The sequence below is a fragment of the Xiphophorus hellerii genome, chromosome 6 (assembly GCF_003331165.1).
Source record: "Xiphophorus hellerii strain 12219 chromosome 6, Xiphophorus_hellerii-4.1, whole genome shotgun sequence".
Classification (NCBI taxonomy): Eukaryota; Metazoa; Chordata; class Actinopteri; order Cyprinodontiformes; family Poeciliidae; genus Xiphophorus; species Xiphophorus hellerii.
The window spans coordinates 23,079,390-23,104,296 of record NC_045677.1 but is presented as its reverse complement, the minus strand read 5'-3'; the positions used below and the strand labels follow the sequence as shown (position 1 = coordinate 23,104,296).

The 24,907-nt window shown below is 36.3% G+C and overlaps 1 protein-coding gene across 1 annotated transcript; it reads right to left on the bottom strand.

Annotated features, from left to right (window-relative positions):
• Window positions 1–1,111: 1,111 nt before the first annotated feature.
• Window positions 1,112–24,907, bottom strand: LOC116721373 (protein APCDD1). Its single transcript, XM_032565043.1, has 5 exons — window positions 24,565–24,907; window positions 15,726–15,897; window positions 14,330–14,855; window positions 5,107–5,428; window positions 1,112–3,833 (listed from the first exon to the last, which is right to left on the bottom strand). The coding sequence occupies exons 1-5, from the start codon at window positions 24,602–24,604 to the stop codon at window positions 3,376–3,378; spliced, it is 1,518 nt and encodes a 505-aa protein (XP_032420934.1). The 5' UTR covers window positions 24,605–24,907; the 3' UTR covers window positions 1,112–3,375.

Here is a 24,907-nt window from a genome sequence, read left to right as displayed (position 1 = left end):
AGATCAACCGAGGCAGTTCCATGTTTTCAGCTCATTATGACTTTCTGCGTGACGGAGTCTGTTACGGTAAATTCAGTCAGATAACGAGCTGAAATTAGCTCTCTTTACGACGTTCCCGTTTCCCACGCAAACACAAACGTCGAGTCGTTTTTATCAAAGCGTGAAGTTGAGGTGATTCCACGGAGACGGGATCGTGGGAAACAAAATGTTGACTTTTTCCTTTTGACAGCAGACCTGAATATTAAACTCTGACTGTTTGGGTCAAAATGAACGGCGTAGAAAATGCTGGCAGTGTTTCCACGCTCATAAATCAGTCAAATAGAACTGCTTATAAACACTCTGAACTTTATTTAGTTTATTTTAGTCACTAAACTTGAAAGCTTAGAGAATGGTAATAGAGCTTTTTAAAATGTTTCCGTTTTTTGTCATAACGTGATCACATTTCGGATATTTCTGAGCTTGAAAAGTTTAAATTTGCTAGAAAAAAAACTCAGAAATTTCTAAATAAAATAAAATTTCTATTTCAATAGTTGAAATAGAAATTTTCAAATAGAAAGAAACACATAAAACAATGTTAAAAATCTCTAACCTTGCGACCAAAACATTTTTTTTTACAGTTTCTGTTAAATGATAAAAACAAAATCACTGATACTGTAATCCAATATTCCTGCTTACCGACAAGAAGTTCAGACGTTTCACTTGGCAGAACATCATATCCTGGAACAATCTTGACGTCATTTCCTGTCATCTGAATAAACTGATTGAATAACTTTGTGCTCAAATAACAGAAAACATAAATTTTTGGTTCCGTTTTATGAAAGAATTAATGATATTGTCTTCATATTAGGATTGCTTAAAGGTAATAATCTCGGAAGGAAACGTTAAACGTCTGTATTTTTATTGGCTCAAACATGGCGGCTCTCCTGATCAGGCTGTTGAGAGCAAGGATGTAAAACAGCGACATGTTTGGGAGGAAGCAATGACTTGGACGACTCAGGACTGATGACGGTGTAAGTAAACTCTGTAAGAGTTGAGAATGTCAAGTTTGCAGCGTTTCGTGAGTTTATAAATCTCCGGTTTCGAGCTGCCTGTGAATAAAACGTCTTTCAGGTGAATTCAGACGACTTCATTTATTTCAGCAATTGCTGTCAAAAAGTTAACTTCAAAATTTGCAGGTTTACTGCACAGTGTGAAATGTTTCTGATTTTAATAACTATACAAAATGCTGATAAAAATACAAAATGTGACTATTAACCAATGTGAAAGACAGCTGACTGATTTATTTAAGAACTTAAGGACTTTAAAAAAAAGTTTTTCAACAAAAGCCATATTAAAAAAACAAAAAATAATCTTGCCAATTTAAGACTTGATGTAAAGTTATCTTTAATCAAGTTAAATACATTAGTTTATTCTTTGACATTTGAATAAAATAACGCATTCTTGAGAGTTATTGCATGTAAGTTGTTACTGATTTGCCACATAGGTTTGTTGCTTTGAATGGGAAGTTTAGTGGAAGGAAAAACTGGTAGAAAAAGCAGCTTGCGATTCTGAACCAAACCTCTAAGCTGAAACAGAGAGAGCCTCCAGGTACCATCCTGGTTGTTTTGTTAGAACATCTTGAGTGTTATGTCCAGTGGTGGTAGCTCTGCTAATGCTAAAGTGCTACACCAATACAGTATTTAGCTGAAGCTAACTCTAAAGCGCTAACTTCAATTAAAATAATATCTGCCCTTGAAAGACTACAACCCTTCAGCACCAATTTAATCTTAACATTATAAGTTTATCTGACTTTTTTTGTTTATATCCTGTTGCATTATGGTGTGTTTTTCTTGTTTGACATAAAGTTATTGAGAAAAAAAAGGAGAGGAAACAGAACTGCTGCAAAAGTAGTTTTCAACCCTTTCAAAATAAGAGTAAACGTTAAACTACTTGAAAAATTCCTAGCAGTAAAAAAAACTAAAATTCAACATAGATTCCAAACTTTGTTCAACTTAAAGTTTATGAAATAGTCACGCAAATTAGCAAATTTAGCTGGAAAAATTCACTTAGTAAAAGCTAAGATAAGAAATAAATTTAGTGGAAGTTTAAAGAATGAGCAAAAATTAGCTCTGGTGTTAGCAGCTTAGTGGAAGCGCGACCACCACTAGTTAGTTTTCCAGCTCCTTTACTGGTTAAGTAAAAGTTTAAATTGAAATATATATTTTGAAAAAATCCTGGTTATATGTAACCCTAACCCCAACTTTCTGAGAAATGGTTCAAAAATAGGTTTTACTTTTTGAACAAAATTGCTAAAACAAATTGACTTTATATATCCTTATCTAAAATCAACCTGTGAAAATGCTCTGGGTCACTTTTGTTTATTTTTTACAGTCAACAGAATCTATTGAGTTTTTCTCCTGAAGACATGATTTGTCTAGAAAATGTTTCCACTCATCAGCCTCTGCTTTTTGCTGTAAGAACCCACAATGTGACGGGTGCTGGATAAAAACGATGCAGAAAACAAACATAATCTCAATTCTGTAGGTATAAAGAGATTTTTTAATCTAGCTGTGGATCCACAGTCGCGTGGATTCACTCTAAAGTGCAGTTCCTGCGGCGCAGCAGTGTCAAGGTAGGGAGGAGTTCAGTTCTCACCCTCTGTATCCAAACAAAACATTTATTATGCTTCCTTGAACAGATTAGGATAAGTCTGTGGCCTATTCAAAACATGACAATTACATTTTTCTGCACAGAATCATTCTATTATGAGCTGCTTTTGGACCTCTAGCCACTTTAAATCCAAATAAGCTGCTGCTGGCCACGCCCCCAACTCAACGTTTACAGTTACACGTCAAAGTGGCTACAAACGTATGCGCAATTATACAACATTAGATCTTTGAAAAGCATTAGTAGAGCCTCCTGCACAACCAACAAAAATGCAGCAAGCGGTTTCTGGACGGTAAGTCAACAAAACACTTGTCTTGTCCAGGAGCCATTGCCCAGCGATAAAACCATCTGATCAAACGGGCTGGAACTCCGCTGGTGTTGCTAGGAAACAGGCGAAACTCCGCTGGTGTTGCTAGGAAACGTGCGAAACTCCACTGGGTAGGTGGTAGGTAGGTGACGGGTCTATTGATTTGTGAAGTTACATTCCGGAGGTTTTTGAAACGGCTCATTTTCCAGATACCAAAAAGCATAAACTTATTGTCAAAAATCGTCTGGTTGAGGTTTGTTTTTAGCCGCTTTGGGTTTGTTTTAGAAGCAGTTTAGACCCAAACGGAAGTACAAAAATATGCAAAAATGTGAATTTTGCATAATACGTTCCTGCTAAGTACATGAGTTGTTGCCGTTAAGTCCCATTGTTTGTGTAGAAAGAAAACGCCTTTACTGCCGTCTCTAACTCTGACAAAGTCGCATCAGAGCAGTGACCAGTAGCACGGCGACGCATCCGCTGCGGCCGGCGTGCCGCCCCGAGCCGCCGTTGTGACGCTGCTGAGTCTGCTCGGCGTCATCGTCCCCCCGGCTGCGGTCGGACCGCTGGCTGCTGGACGAGCACTGGACCAGGGGCATCTGGTAGGAGCTGGCTCTCTTTTCGGGGCGGTCCGGGCTGGCGCCGTCGCTGGGGCGCTGGCCGTTGTAGAGCAGGTAGCGGCCGTGGGCATCCTGCTCCATGCGGAAGAGCTCGTACTCCGTGTGGGGGAGCCGGATGCCGAGCGCCACGCAGCCGTTAGTGACGGTGACGTCCTGCTCCACCCCGACCTGCCATGAGCCCTGGACGCCGCACTCGTTGCCGTTGAAGACGTTGAGGAGGGAGGTGGTGGCCAGATCCATGGGCGTCACTCTCATGTGGTTCACTAGAGGACAGACACACAGGAGGAATCAGCTCTCTGTTGAGTTTATCAAGGCTAAAACTGAAGTATTTGGAAAAATGCAACCTTTATTTGTTTATTTGTAATTTTTGTTGCCTGAAAGTTGTACCAGCTCACTGAAAAGACTAAATCTAGCAAAATATTTTGGTTTCTAGTGCAAATAGTTTAGTAAACTAGATTAAGACAAGACTAATTTTGAATTACCTTTTCTGCAATGTATATAAATAGAACTTAGACGATTAGTTAGATTAATTGTGATCAATCATTTGCTGAAATAATCTAATAATAAATCAATAAGCTGTTACTTTTTACAAACTCAAAACAAGCCTTTTTCTGTAAGAACAAAAAACACAAAAATAACACAGCTAACTTTTTAACAATATATATAAGAAGGTCTGGAACGATTAATCGTGATTAATCAGTAATTGAAACAACTGTTAGCTAATTTAGTAATTGGTTAAACGTTAACAGGAGTAGAGAGACCCAACAATGGCCATTTGCTGAATAAACCACATTCTTAGGGCAGTAATTTTAGTTATGTGATTTTTTTTCTGACAATCGGATAAAAAAATTGGCAGATTTTTTAACCATGTAAGCCTTTTACACATCATTAGAAATAAATTTGAAGTTTCAAGCAAATAATTTAATTACCGGTACCTTTTAGAATAAGAAAATAAACATTTTAATTTCCAGAAATGCAATAACATTTCGTTCCTTTAATGTTCAGATTGATCACTTGTATCAAAGGATGCATCTGCAACTAAAAAAAACATCTCTCTACTAATCGGTTAGCAGACAAAAACAAAAATACTTAAGATTTTGTGTTTTTGGAGAGATTTAGTTTCAAATTCTGTAAAAAAAAAAAGTTTTATGAAGAACCTTTTCTTATCCAAATATTAATCAATTAATCCAAAAGTAATCAACATATTAGCCCTACACTGTGCTGGTGTTAGCAGAAATGGCTGAGCTTTTCATGTTAATGTTAGAAGTACTTTTTTTAGCTGTAGGTTCATCTACAGCTAATATTTATCCATAGTGGTTTATATTGATTTTCCAAACTCAAAATCAAATTTCCAGACATCATACTCTCTACGAATCCCAACATTTTGGATCTTCTAAACGTAAAGATGCGTCACATAGGAGCATCTTTACTCCAGCTGCGTCTTGAGTAAGATTTGGTTGGGAAATACGACACCAACCAGTCGAACGCCTTTCTTCTCTTAATTACAAACGAAAGTAAGAAGAGAAGTTTGCAAACCTTTGAAGACAAAGTCGGTTCCTCCCATGACGCGGGTGGAGGCCAGGCCTCGGCTGTAGCGGCCCTGGGCGTAGATGGTGAAGGTTGGGTGTTTGCAGGTGGGGTCGGAGTAGTGGTAGTAGTGGCCCTCCCAGGTGTGGTTGCTGTCGTGGAAGACGAAGTGGCGGGTGAGGAAGAGGACCTCGGGCCGCACTTCGCAGCGCTGGCTGACCCACTGGCCGTAGAGGCCCACGGTGAGGTCGGCCCGCGGCGGCAGGATGGGCGGGTGGAACTCGTCCGAGCGGTAGATGATCCGACAGACGATGCAGCCGTGGTCGTGGTTCTGGAAACAAAGGCATGATGGGCTCAGTTAGTCAAGATGGAAGACAATTATTGTGATCCAACATGGAGGCGAGTTATGTTACTGACAAATAAAAAATGCTTTATGTATTCCTAACTTTTACTTTTTAAACTTTAATATTAAATACATACATTGACTATTAAAAAATGTTGTTCTGGTAGAAAGGTATCATTAATACAACAAACTTTAGATAGTCTAGTAGAATTGGTTCATTTTCAGCTGGTGCGATTCTCTTTCACACTGCACTGTGTCAAACAAACCAAACTAATTAAAAAAGCTGTTCCCCTCCTCGCCTGTTGGGGCACTGCACCAATGACCATTGAAGAAAATGACACCTCTGAAGAAGACATTGAGCAGAACTTCTTTCTTTACAAAATGTAAACAAAAATGGAGTAACGTCAGATTTTAGTGATTGTTTTGGTAAAAGGCCACGAGCCATTTCCAGCGCTAGTGTTAGACTGACACGTTTGTTTTGATTGTATTTACCCAGAATGCCCTGCACTATAATCTGTTTCCTTTTGAGCGGTCTCTGGTCCGCTTGGTGTTCACATATGCATTCAGACCACACCAGAGTTCACTTCAACCAAATCAGAACTAAGAGTGTTTTCACACTTGGTAGTCCAGTAGACTCTGTTCAGTTGCAACATATGTTACATTTTCAGCTGGTGCGGTTCTTTTTCACACTGCACTATCAAATGAACCATACTAATTCAAAAAGATGTTCCCCTCCTTGCCTGTGGGGGCGCTACACCAAGAACCACTGAAGGAAACACAAAAACCTCTGAAGAAGACGACTTCCTGCTTCACAAAATGTAAGCAAATATGTAGCTTCAGATTTTAGCAGCTGTTTCTATTTTACAAACAATTTCTCCACCCCACTAGTGCTTGACTCACACATTTGTTTTGGTTGTATTTACCCAGAATGCCTTGTGCTTTAGTGTGCTTGCTACTTTTGGAGCGGTTTCGAAACAAACCGAGACGTTGGTTTTAGGCGGACCAGAGTTCACTTTGTGATCCGATTACTCATTCACGCCTCCCCAAACAAACCAGACTTTCAAGGAAAAAAAAAATTGGATTAAAATATTAAATATACAATTTATTATTGTTGTTATTATTATTATCATTAGCTTTCTCTGGAACATAAATTGATTTACTTGCATGTAAAACACCAACATGTATTTGTTTTACCCTATTGGAATTTAATTGTTAGACACATTTTTACACCCTAACTTTGAGCAAAGTGTGTGAAGTTGGCTGAGTTTTTCTTTTTTTTTGTTCTCTTCTTACTTTACACATTCCTATTCCTTTATTAGTTCATCCAAGACAGCACATTTGTCAGATTTATTTTTGTATTTGTGATGTTTTTATAAATCAAATCAATTTCCTAGAACACCTCTGGCTGAAATAACTCCAAGGATTTGCTTCTTTTAGCCTTCTAGCGGTCTCTGGCTTCTGCCCGGGAAAAATTTGACACACTCTTCACTTTCGACTCTGACATGTTTGACAGGTTTCTTCTATGTCCAGCCTGTTTCTCATCTGGATGAGATCAAGTTCCAGGCTTTGACTCAGACCAGGTCTTTCCAGTTCCAGGCAAGGAACAGAAATGTGTTTTAAAAGTGTCTACTGTTGTGAAAGTCCAGATGTAAAGGTACAATTCGTTCCTGATCTCATCTGCACTTTAATCTGGACCTTGAGACAGATAAGAGCATTTACTCAACAGACCTCAACAGATTTAGAGGGGATAAGCAGATTTAAAAGATCAGAAGTAGGAAGGTGCCAACGCCTTAAAAACAAATAATAAAACCTTAAAATCAAATCTAAAGCTAACCAACAGCCAGCCTCTCCACTCCAGTAAGTCGCATAAATAACACCTTCAAGTCCTCCAGTTTTTAGCAATTCTGCATTTGTAGAAATTCACACAAAATCAACAGCATTTTTTTTTTTAGATTAAGTTTTTTCAAACAAATTGTCAACTTTTCTAACTCAAACTTATTTATTTTTTTAGCAAATCTCTGAGATTAATATCAACATTTCCGAATTTTTTTCAAGCAAACTTTCACTTTTTCAAACTCAGAAATTTACTTGTTTTTTTCTAGAAAATTTCTGAGACCAATCAAAAAATGTCTGAGTTTTTTATAGCACGTTTTTGACAAGTCCAGTTTGTTTTCGACTTTCAAACAAAATATGTTTGTTTTTTTTTAGAAATTTGCTAAAATTGTGCTAAAAAATTATGAGATTTTTCTAGCAAGTTTCTGAATTTATGAGATTATTCTCAAAATTTCAAGCAATTTTTTAAATTTTAGAGTTCAGAAATTTTCTTGTTTTTCTAGAAATTTTACATGATTATTCTGAAATTTTCAGATTTTTTTAATGCAAGTTTTTGACTTTTCAAGCTCAGAAATGTACTTGTTTTTTTTTCTAGCAAGTGTCTTTGATTAATCTCAAAATTTCCTAGCTTTTTCTAGAAATGGTTTGACTTGAAGTATAGAAATTTCTTTGTTTTTTGTGTTTTCTTTAGAAAAGTTCTGAGATTATTCTCAAAATTTGGGAGATTTTTCAAACAAATCTACTTTTCAAACTCAGAAATTTACTTGTTTTTTCTAGAAAATTTCTAAGATTATTCTTAAAATTTTTGAGATTTTTCTAGCAAACATTTGGAGTTCAGAAATTTACTTATTTTTTATATAAAATTTCTGAGTTTAGTTAAATGTATTCTTTATCTCTAATATTGCCCTAGTATGGCATCATGGAATGTGACGACAGAAAAGTGGGGAGCATAACAGGAAAAAAACCTGCAACATGATGGAAAAAAACTTGCATCCAAATATGTTGGGATACATAAATCCATCACCAGCGTGCGAGAGTTGAAAGAAGAAAACTCAGATAAAGATCCAGGTTCGCCTCAGAGTGATCGCATCCTGTCCAGACGTCTGGATGAAACGGTGAAGCCTTAACACCACGAGTGAAACCGAAGGTCGCCGTGATGCAACATCATCAACATGAACATACTGTTCAGATAAAATCATGTCTGCTGCACCAACCGGACAGCTGCGGCTTTCCAACTGCAGAACAACTGGAAGCTTTCAAGTGCTACTCAAGAAAATCTCTTCCAAAGACCCAACTCCCATGAGGCTGGTTTGACTCCGTCACTGCAGGGTGGGTAAGGTTTAATACCCAACCTCCTAAACTCGGTCACTGTTTTCCCAGACAACCTGTCTGCAACGGGGCTTCAGGAAGAACAAATGAAAAGAAGGAAAAGGGAGGAGAGAAATCTGCGGATGAGATATTCCCAGTGCAACTCCATAAACGCCTCGGAGTGAGAAGTTAATGAGATGACTGGGATTAAAACGTTCTGGATATTTGTATTTTTTTAAATGGTTGTACCACCATCATGGATGCTCATGTGAGCAAGGGTTGATGCAGAACTACAGGAAATCAAAAAACAAAAACAAACGTTTGTTCTGGTTGCATTGTAATCCTGTCAGCAGATGATAAATAAAGAATAATACTGGACTGTTTGTGTTTGCATTTCCCTGAAGACTTGGCGGAAATATTTTTTTATTGCTAAATAAAATAATTCAGTGAAGTGTTAAATCCAGCTGGGAGGAACTTGGACAAGTTTTTTTGTTTTCCAGATTGCAAATAAAAATGTTACAGGCACAGTGACACGGTTCCAAATGAGCCGGTTTGTTTTCTTTAGCTTTTGTGAGGATTCTTCTTCGTTGGTTCCAAGTTTATTCTTCCACTGAGAACATCTGGACGAAACCCGAGCAGAAGGCATGATGGGAAAATGACAGACCAATAAAACTATGGGAAATGTAAAAAGGAACGACGCTTTTGGTTAACGTTGAAAGAGGAAATGTATTTCTCTGTAAAGTTATGGTTTATTTATTTTTTTAGGTGGCCGTTTATTGTGATAAACGTCTGATCATGATAAGATTTTGATTGACCATTTTCACAATAAATACAAATTAATGATGCTTGAAAATATACGCAGCTGTTCATATTGTTGCGATTGCTATTTTCACAATTTTTTCCCCACTGTTTGTTCAACAAAGGTGAATCAATAAATACCAATAATTCAAAATAAATATGATTAAATGCATTTTAGTGAAACTAATCACACCTCTTTATGTGACTGGTGTCCTAAAGAAACATATTACAAATGGGAATATTTTTCTAAAGCAGTATTTTAAAGAAAGTTACCTAAAACAGAAGTATTGTCACGTTTATTGATAACACAATAGTCCATATCGCCCACACCTAGTTCTTATGTTTGTACTCTTGCTTATAATTTGAGATAAACGTCTTTTCCCGCCAATTTAGTGATTATTTCAGTGTATTTACGCCAGTCTTTCTCAAACTGGAGGTCCGCGGGTGCCCTCTAGTGTTCAACGAGGTACTGCATGTAAACGACCGTTTATTTGCCGTGACGTCAGATCAAAGTGCGACGCTACCGCTAGCTAGCTTACCAAACGATTCCGTTTAAAAGTAATAATGGATAAATGGCTTAAAAAGAAAAACCGGAGATAGCAGTGAAAAGTTTTTAATTATTAATAGGAATGCAGATATTGGTCTTAATATATACTGCATTGACCAGCATTATTAATATAGGTGGTTAAAGTAGATAACTTAATATAGCGTTGGCATAAAACAAAACATTCTGAGTACAATTAGTGGTTTGACCAAAACATTAAAATAATGTTTTTTTAATTTCAATGACTTTTTGTTTAAAACGTCCAATTTGTTTGAAAACTGTGACCTTCAGGTGATGAAACTGAGGCGATATTAGCTACATTGTTTGTAGCTAACTGTGTCTGTAGGATCTTAATTTAACAAGAATAAAATTTAAAAATTTCCACTTCTGGAAACAATTTTAAAATGTCCAGTTTTACACCCCAAAATGCAAGAAGATAAAAAACACTAAGATCGATTTTATTTCTGGAATTTTCAAAGTTAATTTATCATAAACGAGCCTGACGCAATAAGCAATAAATTAAAATGAGCTAAATAATTTTCATTCTGATGATTAATCAGAATGCCGATGATGCCGAAAATTGCCGATGATTAACGGCAATTTTATCAACAGAGACTTCGTAAACCATTTCATTTATGGTTTCGGTTGAGTGTGGTTTTAATTTCTGTTTTATTTATCGTTTTTAGTCGTCTTGCTAATTTATTTCTGGGATATTTAACACATCTTAGTTCATAAAATTAAAGTTTATTGCTTGAAGGTGTTCTCAAAACAAAATTATTGATTATTGCAATAATTTCTGGGACAATTTATCATCCAGTAAAATTTGTTGTCATGACAGGCCTACTTATTGTAGTAACCTTTTATTTAAAAACCTTTTTAAAAAATCTTAAATAAAAATATATATTTTTGTACAGTTTTGACTTAATTACTGCTCTGAATATTTTGTTCTCCCATCAAATAACCTTTTTTATACTCCTGTTGACGATTAATCGATTCCTAAATTAGTTGACGATTATTTCAATAATCAATTAATCATTTCAGCCCTAACTGTAAACCATCTTGTTTTCTCTGTTGCAGATTATTGTGTTATTATAAATTAAATTTAGGAAATATCTATGAACTATGCTGTTTTAATAATAATAACATTTTATAAAATGTACTTTACATGCTACAAAATGACAATAAAAGCAATAACCAATATAAGAATAATAAAAACTTATTTAAAACATCATAAGATTTAATTTATTAATTGAGCTTTGTAAGATATAAACTAGAAACAGCAAACAACCTTAATGAATAGCCAGGTGAATATTAAAAACTACATTAAAAATAAAGTAATGCAGAAATAAAGTGAATTTCTAACCCTAATTTCATTTAAATAGAGTCCCGCAGGTCCTTAGAAACAGTATTTTTTCAAATATAAATGATTTCCAGTAAAATGTCTGAATGTAAGCGACAAAATAAAAGCAGCGGTTGCGACCCAGAATAGATGATTACAAAGTTCGTCTCCCTCGGTGACGTAGCGCTGCAGCCGGGCGAGAGAAAATGAAATCAAATTTCTCAATTGCATCACCGCCGAGTTCCACCCAGTAACCACAAATGAACATGCTGGCACCAGCAAGGGTTCTGGGCTGGGACCAGTTCTGGGTACAGCAGCTTAAAATTAATGGATCGGATCGTCACTAAAAACCCCTGAGTAAAAATGAAAAATGTTGCAGCTTGAAGAGGAGGGTGAGCCGAGCAGCAGGGCCTTTTTAATCACAAAGAAACAAGACAATTAGAAACAAATGTACTGTTTGTTCACAAGATTAAGCAATACTTTCTTTATATGAATAAAGATTAATAGGATTTTAAGAAAACATGGATTAGTTCATGCATTTGAGCTTAAAAAAATAACTGGAAAACATATCCAGATAGGTTTGTTGTTGAATTAAAACGGTAGCTTAACGTCGTCTGTGCTGAGATAAATCTAACTCCATTCATTACTCTTTTTTTTTTAAAGAGGCAGTATTATGTGTTTTCAAGGCACACAGTGTTACTTTATAGTTAAATAACCAGGCCTGTCACAATAACAATGTTTGCTGGATGATAAATTTTCAAAAAAGTTATTGCAATAAACGATAATGTTGTTGTTTGAGACCATTTTCAATAAATATAATGGCAATAGAATAATAACACAAGAACACATTCTCAAAGATGAGTAAACTTTAACTCTGGAACTGGAAGACATTAAATATTCAAAGTGAATAGAGCAACAGAAACAACAAATAAAAGTAATCATACAATCTCTGTAAACAAATTGTCCTTCAAAAAAAGGGCTAGTTGAAACCAAAACACTAAATTGAAGACTTTCATCATCCAGTTTTTGGTAGAAACAGAGAAAAGAGAAAAAAAGATTAATTAATTTATGACAGGTCTACAAGTGACTTTCAGGCGTTAAAAAAAATGCTATATATATATATCAAATATGATTTAAACATTTTTTTACTTTACTCCTCTATTAATGCTCTAACAATGTTTTTTTTTAATCAACATTTCATGAAGAAGTAGCTCATATAATAAGCTCAGCAGATGTTCCACCACGGGTTTGCTAATTGCTGCTGGCTAGTCTGAAGGAGCTGAAGGAGGGAGGGCTGCTCTGTAAGGCAGAAGCTTGGTAGATCATGGGAGGAGTTGTGCCTTGGAGGCGGAGCTTGGTCCACCCAGGCGTTTTCCACAGCTGAATGGTTGCCATGGAGATTAAAGGATTTCCCAACACTCCAGGTGTGTTTTTGATGAGTGGATAACATTATAACATGATGTAAAGCTCAAAAAAGTAAATTTTACATATTGTTGCTCCTTTCACTTCAAGGCAAATTAACTTCCTCTTGGTGTTCATGACTGAACTGAGTCCTATACCAGGGTCAGGTTTGGAAACACTCTTTGTCTCGAGCCTGAAACCAGACCCAGTTTTCTGGAGTATTTAACACAGATTCTACGAATGCGGCGTGTTTAATTGGTCCCAGAGATATTCCCCGGCTTCACACTGCGCCTCTTCAGGTCAAAGGGGGTGTCAGTACGGCTGTGGTCTTTTCGGCTCAACAGGGAAGACCGTGTGATCCTTCCACGCTCTGATCTGCAACACCGAAGCCCATTATCCCGGTGGAAAGGGTATTTATTTAGACAGCCGACTCCGGCAAGATTTCATTGTATTCTTGGCAGACTGTGACAGTGAAAACATCACTCAGGAGTTTGTAGCCAGGGAAATTCCCGTTCACCAATGTAAACAGAGAAATTACATCCTGTCAGCACAGCAGAAGTTTTGGATTTGAGATTAAATCAACACAGTTTCTGCTTAGTTTATATTAACATACACTAACATACAGAGTTACTGCAATTCCTTTGCATAAAGTAAGAAACTTTGGTGGTGAAAAGTGAGATTCTTCTGACATTTAATGACACCAGGGAGAGCCTTCCTCAATTTATTTGAACTACACATTGAAGATATTCAACAAATAAGTTCATGAACACTTTCATTTCAATCCTTAAAGATACAGTATGTGACTTTTATATAAATTTTTTTTACTTATTTGTTAAAACTGTCATGACAGTTTAGTATGAAATTACATTTATGAAAAGATTGAACTAATCTGCCTTCTCCCATTCCTAACTACAGTAGATACAACCAATCAGAGTGGGCGTTAGCGCTGTCAATCATGCTTGTGTAGGCGCAGCTCACACCCTCCCCTTTCCATATGTTAGGCTATGTTAGGTCTTGGATGTTCAAGCCAGTTAGCATTATCATTCAAGCTAACTTTTAGCAAAGACTAAATTCAAGTTAGTCTTAGCTAAATCCTGGCTAGCATGTAAGCTAACTTGAATGCTAGCTTCAATGCTAGTTTATGGATAAACATTGTCATTATTTATCTACAAATAAACAATATTTTTGTTTATCTACCAATGATAAAAAATGACCGTCCATCATTTTAGTCTTTTACCAAAGAGTAAATTCAAGTTAGCTTCATAGCTTCAATACTAGTTAGCTTCAAAACTGGTTTGTATTGAAGCTAACGAGGTTCAATGCTAACAAGTTTTCAACCCAGCTAGCTTCAATGTAAACCAACATGGGTTGAAAGCTAGTTATCATTCACCCAGTTAGCTTTAGCTAATTACCCTGAATGCTGGTTGGCTTGAACTAACATTCAAGACAGTTACTTCAGTTATGAATAAATAGCGTCATTGTTTATCTATTAATATCTTTGTAAAGGTTACATGCCCCAGTTTTAATGGTCAACATGGCTACTGGTTATGGAAATGCAGGTAAATCCATCCTCAGTTAACTGGATATAATCAAATTTGTTTAAAAAATATCCAAATAAAGACCCAAAAACAGCACAGGTCACCCTTTTTTTTTTTTAAGAACCAACCTTGGCGTTCTGCAGGGGGATCTGGTAGCTGGACGGTTTGTAGTAGAGCCTCTGCGACGGCTCAGTGTGGATGTCTCCCAGGAACAGCTCCTCCACCAGGTGATCCAGGTTGTGATGCAGGTACTGCTTCTCCACCCGCAGCAGCTGCAGCTCGTGCATGGTGAAGTTTAGCTCTTTGGAGCAGTCGAAGCCTCCCTCTTCGTTCCACAGCTCGTACATCACGCCGGGCTCCCAGGGGCCCCTCGCGGCTCTCCTGCAGCTGTGGCCGAGCCTCTCGCTCAGCTCTTTGGCCTTAGCGGCGGTGTGAGGCACGGTCTGGACCTGGTGGAGTTGGTACTCTGCCTCTGTGCCGCCCCGGAGTATCCAGGAGGCCTGGCGCAGGCGCAGGCGGCCGCTGATGACCAGCGTGTAGGTGGGTTTGGTGCAGTGGTTGTCTTCGTAGTAAAACTGGTGGGCCTGGAAGGTGTTGTTGGGGTAAAACCTGTAGGAGCGGGTCAGAAACTCTGGGCCAGGTCTCACCTCACAGCTGCAACAAACACACAGGAAGTCACATGAAACTTATGAAAGTTCATGTTCAAAATTACATTACATTCCACATTTTTACCCAGAGCATAAATTAAAACTAGGGATGAAACGATTAACGGTTTAATTGTGATTAATTGATTATTGAAATAATCATCAACTTAGTAAATCGATCAATCATTAACTGGAGTATACAGACTAAAATAAAGGACATTGCTTAAAACTAAAACATTGCGATATTTTAATGCGTTGCTCAGAGCTATGAAGGTAAGTATGGAGGGCCAAAAGGGCCAAAATTAAATAAATGTTTTAGGGCTTTAAAGATTATTAAAGTAATCTTCAAGTAATTTAGAAAATCGATAAATCTTTAGATGGAGCATATAGACTAAAAAAAATCAATAATTAAATGATTTAAATAAAAACATACATCATTAAATAATTAATTAAATTCACCATAAAATAAAAACTAAAACTAGCTTGTGTTTGCAAGCTAGCTAACCCTTCCAAAAACTAGCATTTGGTGCTAGCTAAATGCTAGTTTGGAAGCTAGCTGCATTTTAGCATTTTATTGGCTAAAATGCTAAAATATAGCATTTTAGGCATTAATATAGTCTAAAATGCTATATTATTGCATTTTAGCCAATAAAATCTTATTTAAAAAGCAACTGAATTACTAGTCTATTTGCACCTTTTAACATTTTATAAAGGCTCAAGTGGTTAAATGCAAATTTGTAGATTGTGCCATTTTTTAAAACTCTAATGAGTCGATTAATTGTCAGGATAATTGATAGATTAATCAATTGATGAAATAACAATTTCTTGCAGGCCTAATTCAGCCCTTTGTGTAAAATAGCTAGCAGGAAAACCAGCTAACCTGGTGGACACCCAGTGGCCCTCCATGTCGGGAGGCATCTGCACGGTGATTCGGGCTCCGCTGTGGAGATGCTTCAACATGTGGTTGCACAGCGAGTCTCTGGACGAAGGACCGAAGGTTTTCTTCAGAGAGCGATGACTGGAGTGAGCCAGAGAGGAGCCTTCAGCCCAAACTGAGGGAAAAACAACACAATTACATTTAGACTGACATCACTATGAACTACGGAAGCACAAGGAATAAATTGGTGGAAAAAACCCCTGATTATCCAAAAATTAAATCTTCAAAAACAGAAAACTCAATTAATCAATAAAATTGATTTATCACCCAGCGCTCAAAGCAACTCTGGGGTTTTATGCTCCACTAAATTAACTGTGCAGGACTCATAAAAGGTAAATTAGAGCAAAATCAAAAAATGAAAGGACCATTGTTTAAAGCTTTACTCGTGGTTTTAATTGACTGAGCTGCTTTGAACTTCTTTTGAGTTCTTAATTTAATCATCTTAAACCAAGCAGACACATCAGTGACGCCTCTTCTAAATGAAAAATGTGTCTGATCAAGATGAATAAACAGTTTAAAGCTTTATGTCTGAGTTCTGCCGGCCCGCTTTCCGTCCAACCAAACGGAAAACAATAACCTCAGCGCTGGAATGAGCCTGTCGGGATAAAATGTCGGAAATGAAAGCATTTTCAAAGCCCACAGACAAAGACTGGCCCTGAGGCTCACATTCCTCTCAGGTTTTATTCCATGTAATACCCTATATCATAAAAATCTACCTTGAAATATGAAGACTTGGCTCTAAACTCTTTCTATCAGACCTGACTCGCCTGGAAGTATCATCCAATGCCCTGGAATGCCACCGCAGGTTGCTCTGTGTTTTTAATTTGAGACTAATGACGCAAGGATGGACAAAAAACCAATTTCATTAAAAGAAACCAAAAGCCCAGAGAAAGCCAAAGCTGCCTCCAGCTGTTTGACACCAAATTGGCCTGAAAAATCAAAAAATCAAAAAGCAATATGGTTTTAAGAAGCTGCACTGTTTGTTGTTTGCACCTCCAAACTATTTCAGAAAACACAAATAATGACAATATTAATCTAAACTAAGCATTTTCACACCTGTTAGTCTGGTAAATTCAGTTCAATTGGGGACCAAAGTTGTAACATTTGTGACATGTTCAGCTGCTGTGGTTCTTTCACACTGCACTGAGTCAAACAAACCAAACCCTTTGGAAAACCTGTTCCCCTCCTCGCCTGTGGGGGCGCTGCACCATGAACCATTGAAGGAAATGACATATAAAACATCAGAAGAAGACATGAGCACAACCTTCTTCCCTTCCTTTTTCACAAAATGTAAACAAACATGAAGTCGTGTCAGATTTTAGCGTGTACAAGATTTCTTTTTTGTCTTTGTTCAAAGAGCCATTTCTTCCTGTAGCGCTAGATTTGTGCGTTTGTTTTGGTTATATTTACCCATAATGCCCTGCGCTAGTCCACTTCCTGCTTTTGGAGCGGTCTGCGCTCCAGTTGGCTTTCACATATGCATTCGAACAGCACCAGAGTTCACTTGTAGGTTTACTAAATTTTGCATTTTTGATCTGCATCAGAGTTCTGTTATACATTCACACTTCCCCAAATGAACCGGACCTTCTAGACAAACGAACAGGAGTTTGATTAAAGCGAACTAAGCAGAGCTGGTGTGAATGGAGTTGTGATACGTCAACACATTTTTACTCAAGTAAAAAGTAGCCATAGAAGAAGTTACTCAAATAAGAATAAAAATGTATTTGGTAAAAAGGAAACTCAAGTACTGAGTAACTGATCAAAACATAATTTAATATTTAAAAATTACATTTTCAGACACACCAAAAGTTAAATTACATGAAAATTTTTATATTTTAAAAACAAAATTTTAAATAATTCATATATACTGTATAACATAATTACAAAATAAGAAAATCAGGCAAAATATTTTTTTCCAAATCAATTTCTTTCAAAAACTGCAGGTGTGTGTCTGTGTCTGGTGAATTTTTGGTTAAAACATGTTTGTTTTTCATTCAGTGGGTAGAAAATCCAGAAACTTTACTCAAGTAAAAGTAAAAATATTTCATAATAAAATTATTCAAGCAAAAGTAAAAAGTAGTAAAAATACTCCTAAATGTATTTCCCCCCCAAAAAAGTTACTCCAATAAATGTAACTAGTAATTACTCAACTCAGTTTAGGAACAGAGCGTGTCAAAAGCAAATGCGGTGGATTAGCAGTGTTAGCCAACAGCTGATGGTGTCATTCAGGACATGTTACTGTGGAATATTGTCTCTGTTTCCTGGATAATTAGATGTTAGCATGACAGTCATACAGCAACAGTCTTCAGTCAGAGGCCTTTTTAGAGTCATTGCAAGACTGACTGCTAGTGGAGATCCACAACGACTGGATGATAGAAGTTATGATAACATTTAATTTCCTTTAGGGTTAAATAAAGTATGTTTGCAACTGAATTGTCTTTATCATGGTAATAAAGCTGATTGAAATCTGATAAACTGAACTGTAAGTGACAGAAAAAATATAAAATATTAAAGTGGGCAAATTAAAATACAGCATGGAAGTCCAACTGGGAGCTTCTGGTACCAGAACCAATCAGATGCAAGCATGGGACTCGTCAAAATGTTTCTCGATTATTGACTATATATTGTTTTTATGATGTAAAGCACTTTGAACTGCCATTTTGCTCAAAATGCTATAAAAATAAACATGACTGACATCAGCAATGTGACAGAAATTACCAAATATCAATAATCGATTACAATAATGATTTTAGCAGTCTTCCTTTAAACAATTATTTAAGTAGTTTATTCTATTGATTACTAAAAAATGGAACTTTCCAGATTTTCCATTTAACCACGTACACTTTTAAAAAATATTTTTACATAAAATATGCATTAACATATTAGTAATTTAGTGTTTCATCATTTGTAGGAAATGCTAAACACTACTTCTAACATCAACAAAAGCTCAGCTCTTTCTGCTTGACTTATCAATACGGTGTATGGATAATTTATTGACTATTTTTTGGGATTAAGTGATTAATAATTGAATTGAAAATGTGCTTATTAGCATATTTTTTTTCTGATGAAGCTAAAGCATTATTGGCTGAGGAGTTTTAGGTGAAGCATAATTTGAGACAAAGGTTGTTTTTTAAATTTTAAATGCAAAATTCATATATTTTCTGTAAAGTTTTTATTTAATTACCGCTCTGAGTATGTTATTTTACCAAACTGATTTTTTTTTTTGAGTCTGCATCCTCTATCAATTACTAAATTAGTTGACAACTATTGTAATAATCGATTCATCACAATTAATCGTTTCAGCCTTACTTGACATACCTTTAAGAAAATTTCCTATTTTTTACTTCCCTGTCGTCTGAAGCGTCTAATCTTATTTTCTGGCAAATAAGTGAAATATTTTGTCTAATTTATCTCCTTAAGCTGCGATCTAAAGTTAGCAGCACTGCCCAAACCTACTCAAAATCTCAGCATCATAATGAGATGTAAACCAGTTTTAAATCAGAGTAACAAATCTTTTTACGTTAAAGCCAAATGGGAACCAACTCCCAAATGTGAACCAGACCGACTGGGATATAAATGAGGAAATGATTATAAGGAGCCGATACGTTCCCCGTTTGAAGTCTCATGCGTCTTCCTCAGGTGACGGATGCACCGGAGAGCGGAGCGCCATCTTTTTTAACCTCTCTCTCGTCATTAAGGCAATAATCATAACAACTGAGACGTTTTCTGCTGCTGCTGCTTTCCCAAGCTGTTGCACTCTACCTTGAATCAAAGAGACCACAAAACTCCCAGAGCTCTAAACCACAGCGAACATTTCCAGTTGGCCTGATCCCACTGGTGAGGTAAGAGCACTGGGAGCTCTGACAGCAGCCGAGTCAAAAAAAAAAAGAAAAGTCCAAAGAGCTGGAGTGGGAGCCACACAAAGGACTTTTGTTTGTTTAATCTCAGATCAGGGAGAAAATAAAACCAACTTTAAAATATTTAATTTATTGGCAATATTTAGACTCTACTGGAGTTCAAATGACTTTCTTTAAAGGGGACCTAACGTGTAAAATTCACATTTTACATGTTTTTTTTATTTTCCATTTGGGTCTCAGCTGCTTCCAAAAACAGCTCCAGCTCTTAAAAAAAAATCCACACAGCCGTTTCTTGGCAATAAGTTCATGTTTTTTGGTGTCTGGAAATGAGCCGTTCCCAGTCACAGTGTTACCTAGCAACTCCAGACAAGTCCAGCCTGTTACCTAGCAACCCAAGCTGAGCTCCAGTACACTTGGTCAATTGGTCTGTTTTGTTGTTGACTTCCCATTCAGAAACCACTTGCTGCATTCTTGTTGGTGGTGCAGGAGGCTCCACTTTTGCTTTTCAAAGATGTATGGTTGTATAACTGCATAATTGTGCATCTGTCTGCAGCCATTTTCACGTATGAGTGTGAATATTGATTTGTGGGTGTGGCCAGCAGCAGCTTATTTGGATTTAAAGTGACAGGACATCCTAAAACATCTCATTCTGAAAGGACTAAAATCTCATCAATATCATTAAAAAGAATATTAATAAATGTTTCCAGAGGTCAACAAAGGTCAACCAGCAAGTCCATGTTTACAAAATCAAACAAAGTACAGGGAAAATGAACTGTGCTACATTTGTGCAGCAAAAGTTTTGTGTCGTTATAATTTTTAACATCTAAATGAAAAAAAAGGCTCCAGGGGTCACCAGAGGTCAACATGCCATTCCGAAACAAAATTGATAGAAGTTAATTTAGCTACGTTTGTGCAGCAAAAATTTGATAGACACAAAATTTGTTTGATTTCGTAAATGTGGGGATTGACCTTTGATGACCTCTGGAAACATTACTTAGATTATATTAGATAGGACATAAGGGCCAGCTAGCCAGCTAGCTAGCTAGACAGATAAGGTCATCAGTTGTTTTTTATATTGTTAGCCAGGTTATTCACCATTCTTGAATTGTAGTCATGGCCAAACAAAATCATTTCAGGGGCCACAAATGGCCCCATGGCCACACTTTGAACACCGTCGAATTAAGTATTACATCTTCTTCTAAGATTTGTACGTCTTCTTTTACAAATTTTCTTTAAATAAAAAAATTACTCTGAATTTTTACGATGTCAATTTTTTATTTTACCCTATTTTACTTATTTTGAATGTTCTTTCTGGTTTATGTTTTTAGACACTTTTTGCTTCCTGTTTTTTAATCAACATTTTTATAGCAATAATTACCAGAAAAGTGCCACAATATAATTTGTGAATTTAGATGCAAATGTCAATTAAAATTTGAATATGCATTTGTAGTTATTACAAAACAAAACATGCAGATGTTTGTCTGGTTTTTATTATTTTGATGCAAATAATAAACATGAGTGAGTTTACTGTTCGCGTCAAAGCAGATGGAATAAAAAAGTTTCTGTTTTGAATTAAATGAGCACAAAAAATTTAACTTTAACAATAGAAGTAAGACATAAAAGCTAGATATGTCATTTTACCACATTAATGTCAATACGAGGCCTCGTATTGACCCTCCTCTCCCATCTCTAACACGTGTTTGCACAGAAGCAGATGCTTCTCTGGCTGCTGGGTGTTTGGTCTCAGAAAACCACTTGAGCTGAATCTTTACTGCTTTTATAAAATCTGAAAAGTGAAGCCCCATTTAGACTCAAATTTATTTAGTGTGGACTAAAATAACATCGTCTAAAAAGATTAATTTAGGCTCAAAAGACTGATTCAGCATTTCAGTCTCCCAATGTTCCCATCAAATATGCGGCATCAGATTTTTTTTCACAACTAAAGCAATAAAAAGTTAAACGTTTGGCGTTTTCATCATACAACACACTAATAAAGGGTATATGTGGTTACAGCAATGCAGACCTTTTTATTAGAAAGATATTTTTTAATTTCTTGGTTGGATATTTTTGCTTTTTGAAGATTTCATTCTTGGAAAATTGTGTAATGTTACGTCACTAATGTGTTTCCACTGTTCAGAGTGATGTCATCGCGCCCAGGGCGGCCATCTTGTTTTCACAAACAGCTATTTATTTATTTGGAATTTGAATTTAGATCAAGAAAAAGACAAAATATAATATATATGTGTTTTTTTCTTCTTTTTTTTTACACAAATAAAGCCAAAATGTGACAATAATAAAGTTATATGACAATAAAGTCCAAATATTAGTTGAATGAATTAAATGTTTTGAAAACTCCTTAACAAAAAATAGCAAAAATTAATTATCTATGCTTTTTTCCATTAAACAACATTTTTTTTGTAACTTTAATACATTCTCTTGGTAAAATTGCATCTTTATTCTGCTATTATTATGACTATCTTCTTGTAATTAAACAAAAATGACCATATCCTGGCCCTAAAACTACATTGTACAACTCACAGAGGCGATGATTGAAAGAAAAGCCACTTTAAAAAAATATTTTCTGTCATTTAGTTTTTGGAAAAACTGCAAGAAAATGGATTAAAATTGGGAATTGGATCCATTATTCTTAAGTCATATTATCCAGCCCTGTTTAAAGGTTCATGAAAATATGATTTCACAGTTTGTTAATCTTCCATTTCTGCTTTTAAAAACACTCTGCATGTGAGCTCTGAGGTTTTTCTCCTCCAATAAATTCCCAGCACATTGTAATCCACACTGACAGAGCATTTTTGTTGCCGCTGTGAAAACCTGCAATAACACACCACTTAATTGAGACTTTAAGGCACTTAAACACACTTAAGAATAAGTGGAACGCCGAGGCGTCCTTTTTATCTCCAGCAGTTCTTTAAGTTTGCTGCCAAAACGCTGCTTTGTACTGTCATCTGCAGCAGATGGAGCGGGTCAACGGCAGGCCCATAATCCAGCGCCGCTCAGACACGGGTTTTATCAGGAACGGATGTTTAAAGTGGCTCTTAACCCGCAGAGCTTTCATCTGCAGAACTGCCTGGTGATGCCCTCTGACCTTCCAACATGACTCACTGAGGAGGCGTTATTATTCAAACCTGCTGATAAACAGGTGCAACAATCACTAGTTTACTGCTGTAGTTCAATTCAAGGGTTAAATCGCACACAAACTGACATATTTCAACCATTTCTTGTGGTTAATTAAGTTTTTTTTAGAAGATTTTAATCTTACACATTACTAAGAAAAGATTTTGAATACAAATATGTCAGCTTGATGAAAAAAAAAATGTCCAGTGAACTGCACTAAATGCTGAGTCAGGGGGCTCGTTTTACATGAATTACTGCGGTCCACTCAGTGAAACAAACATATTTGGTAACCGTGGAGACCGCGGAACCGTGGTAGCCGTGGAAACGCCAGACTTGGCTAGAAGCTGATTAAAAGCGTTTGAGTTGAGCAGGAAGAATTTGGGGCTGCGGGACAGACGCCAGTAACCATGAACCTTCATCAAAAAGGCACTGTAGGGAGTACCAGAAGTGCCAAAAAAAAAAAAGAGTATGGATATGAGGGGCTTTCTTTTTTTACCCACAAAAAAGTGACTAGATTTGTTTTACTTTTTTTTTTTTTTTTACACCGAATTTCCAAAAACATTTTTTTTAAAGCAATTTTAGACATGTAAATATAAGTTTAGTAAGTGAAAACACCGGAAATCCCCAGTTTGTAGATGGTGCCAATGGCAAAACGCCTAGGTATTTTTTTCTTTTACTAAAACTTCTGTAAATTGCTTTATTTTACCTGAGTTTTATCTATCTTTGCACAGACAATGTGAATCTATGTTTTACAAATGTCCGTAACCTTATTTATAATATTTATAAACGGTTAAGACTGTATTACTGTATAATGCAAAAAAAAAAGATTTCGAGTGGCAAAAGTATCCAAATTATTTCACGTTCTAACCTTATTTTCTCTGAAACTATAGCAGCTGCTGTAATTTTGATACCAAGATTATTGGAATAGAGAGTTTTGAATTGCACAGGAAACTATATATTTTTTAAACACATATTTCAGAAAATCTTATGGGGCTTTGCATTGTTGGATTTGGAGTCTCATCTTCCTCTTGACAACATATATATATATATATATAGATCCATAGCTATATATATATATATATATATATATATATATATAGATCTATATATATATGGTTATAGAGCTATATCTATATAGCTCTATATCCATATAGATATAGAACTATATATATATATATATATATAGAGAGAGAGAGAGAGAGAGAGAGAGAAGGAAGGATTATTTACCCAAATAATAACAGACAGGTGTTTGACAGCCAAATAAACAGGTGTGGAGATGAAGTAGGACTGATTCATTTTCAGCTTTATTTATTATGTAAACATAAATTAAACAAGCATTTCACCACCATCCGTATCTTCATCAGGGCATCTGTTTGTGCACATTTTGCCAACACATTTTTTACTTCCACTAAATTTCCCATTAGCATACTTGGATACAGCTCTCTGAACAGTCTTTAGCAATTACTTCTTGTGGTTTAGCCTGCTTGTATAGGTCTGCTGGAGAACCACCTCAGCAGTCTTCATTATGACTGTGTTAGCCATAGTAACATTTTTGTTTTAAAAATTATTTTTTTTACGAGTCTCATGTAGTATTTTAGTATAAATTAACTATTTCAATAATATCTCTGAGGGCAATGAATTATTACAACATACAAGCTTCACTTTTTGAATGATTTCTACACATATTAACCTACGGGAATTACAGGTGGATAAAGTGGAATTTAAATCTCTTCTTTGTTGCAACAAATCAAGATAAATCAAAATAAAAGTGAATAAAAAATAAAGTTTGTTACCTAAAAAAGCGACAAGAAACACTGCAGGAGTAAGCTCCATTTCTCCAGCCTGAACGCAGCTTCTCAATAGACAGGTTTGCTCTGTTTCCTCTTTAGTTATTCCCGCAGAAATCCCGGTTTAATCCAGAGTTTGGAGCAAATTCTCCTTCGAAATCCGAGCATCATGGCAGAAAACAAGCCTCCCGTTGGGCAAGAAATAAAAACCATCCAAGGTTCGCAGGAAAATACGCGCACATAGAAACCAAAAGCGAGTCCAAACGCTTTTCAGCGCTGCAGCGTTTTAAATGAGGCAGCTCGGTGGATGGTCGCGTCCTTCATGCGCCCCGCGCCCCGGAGGAGTGTT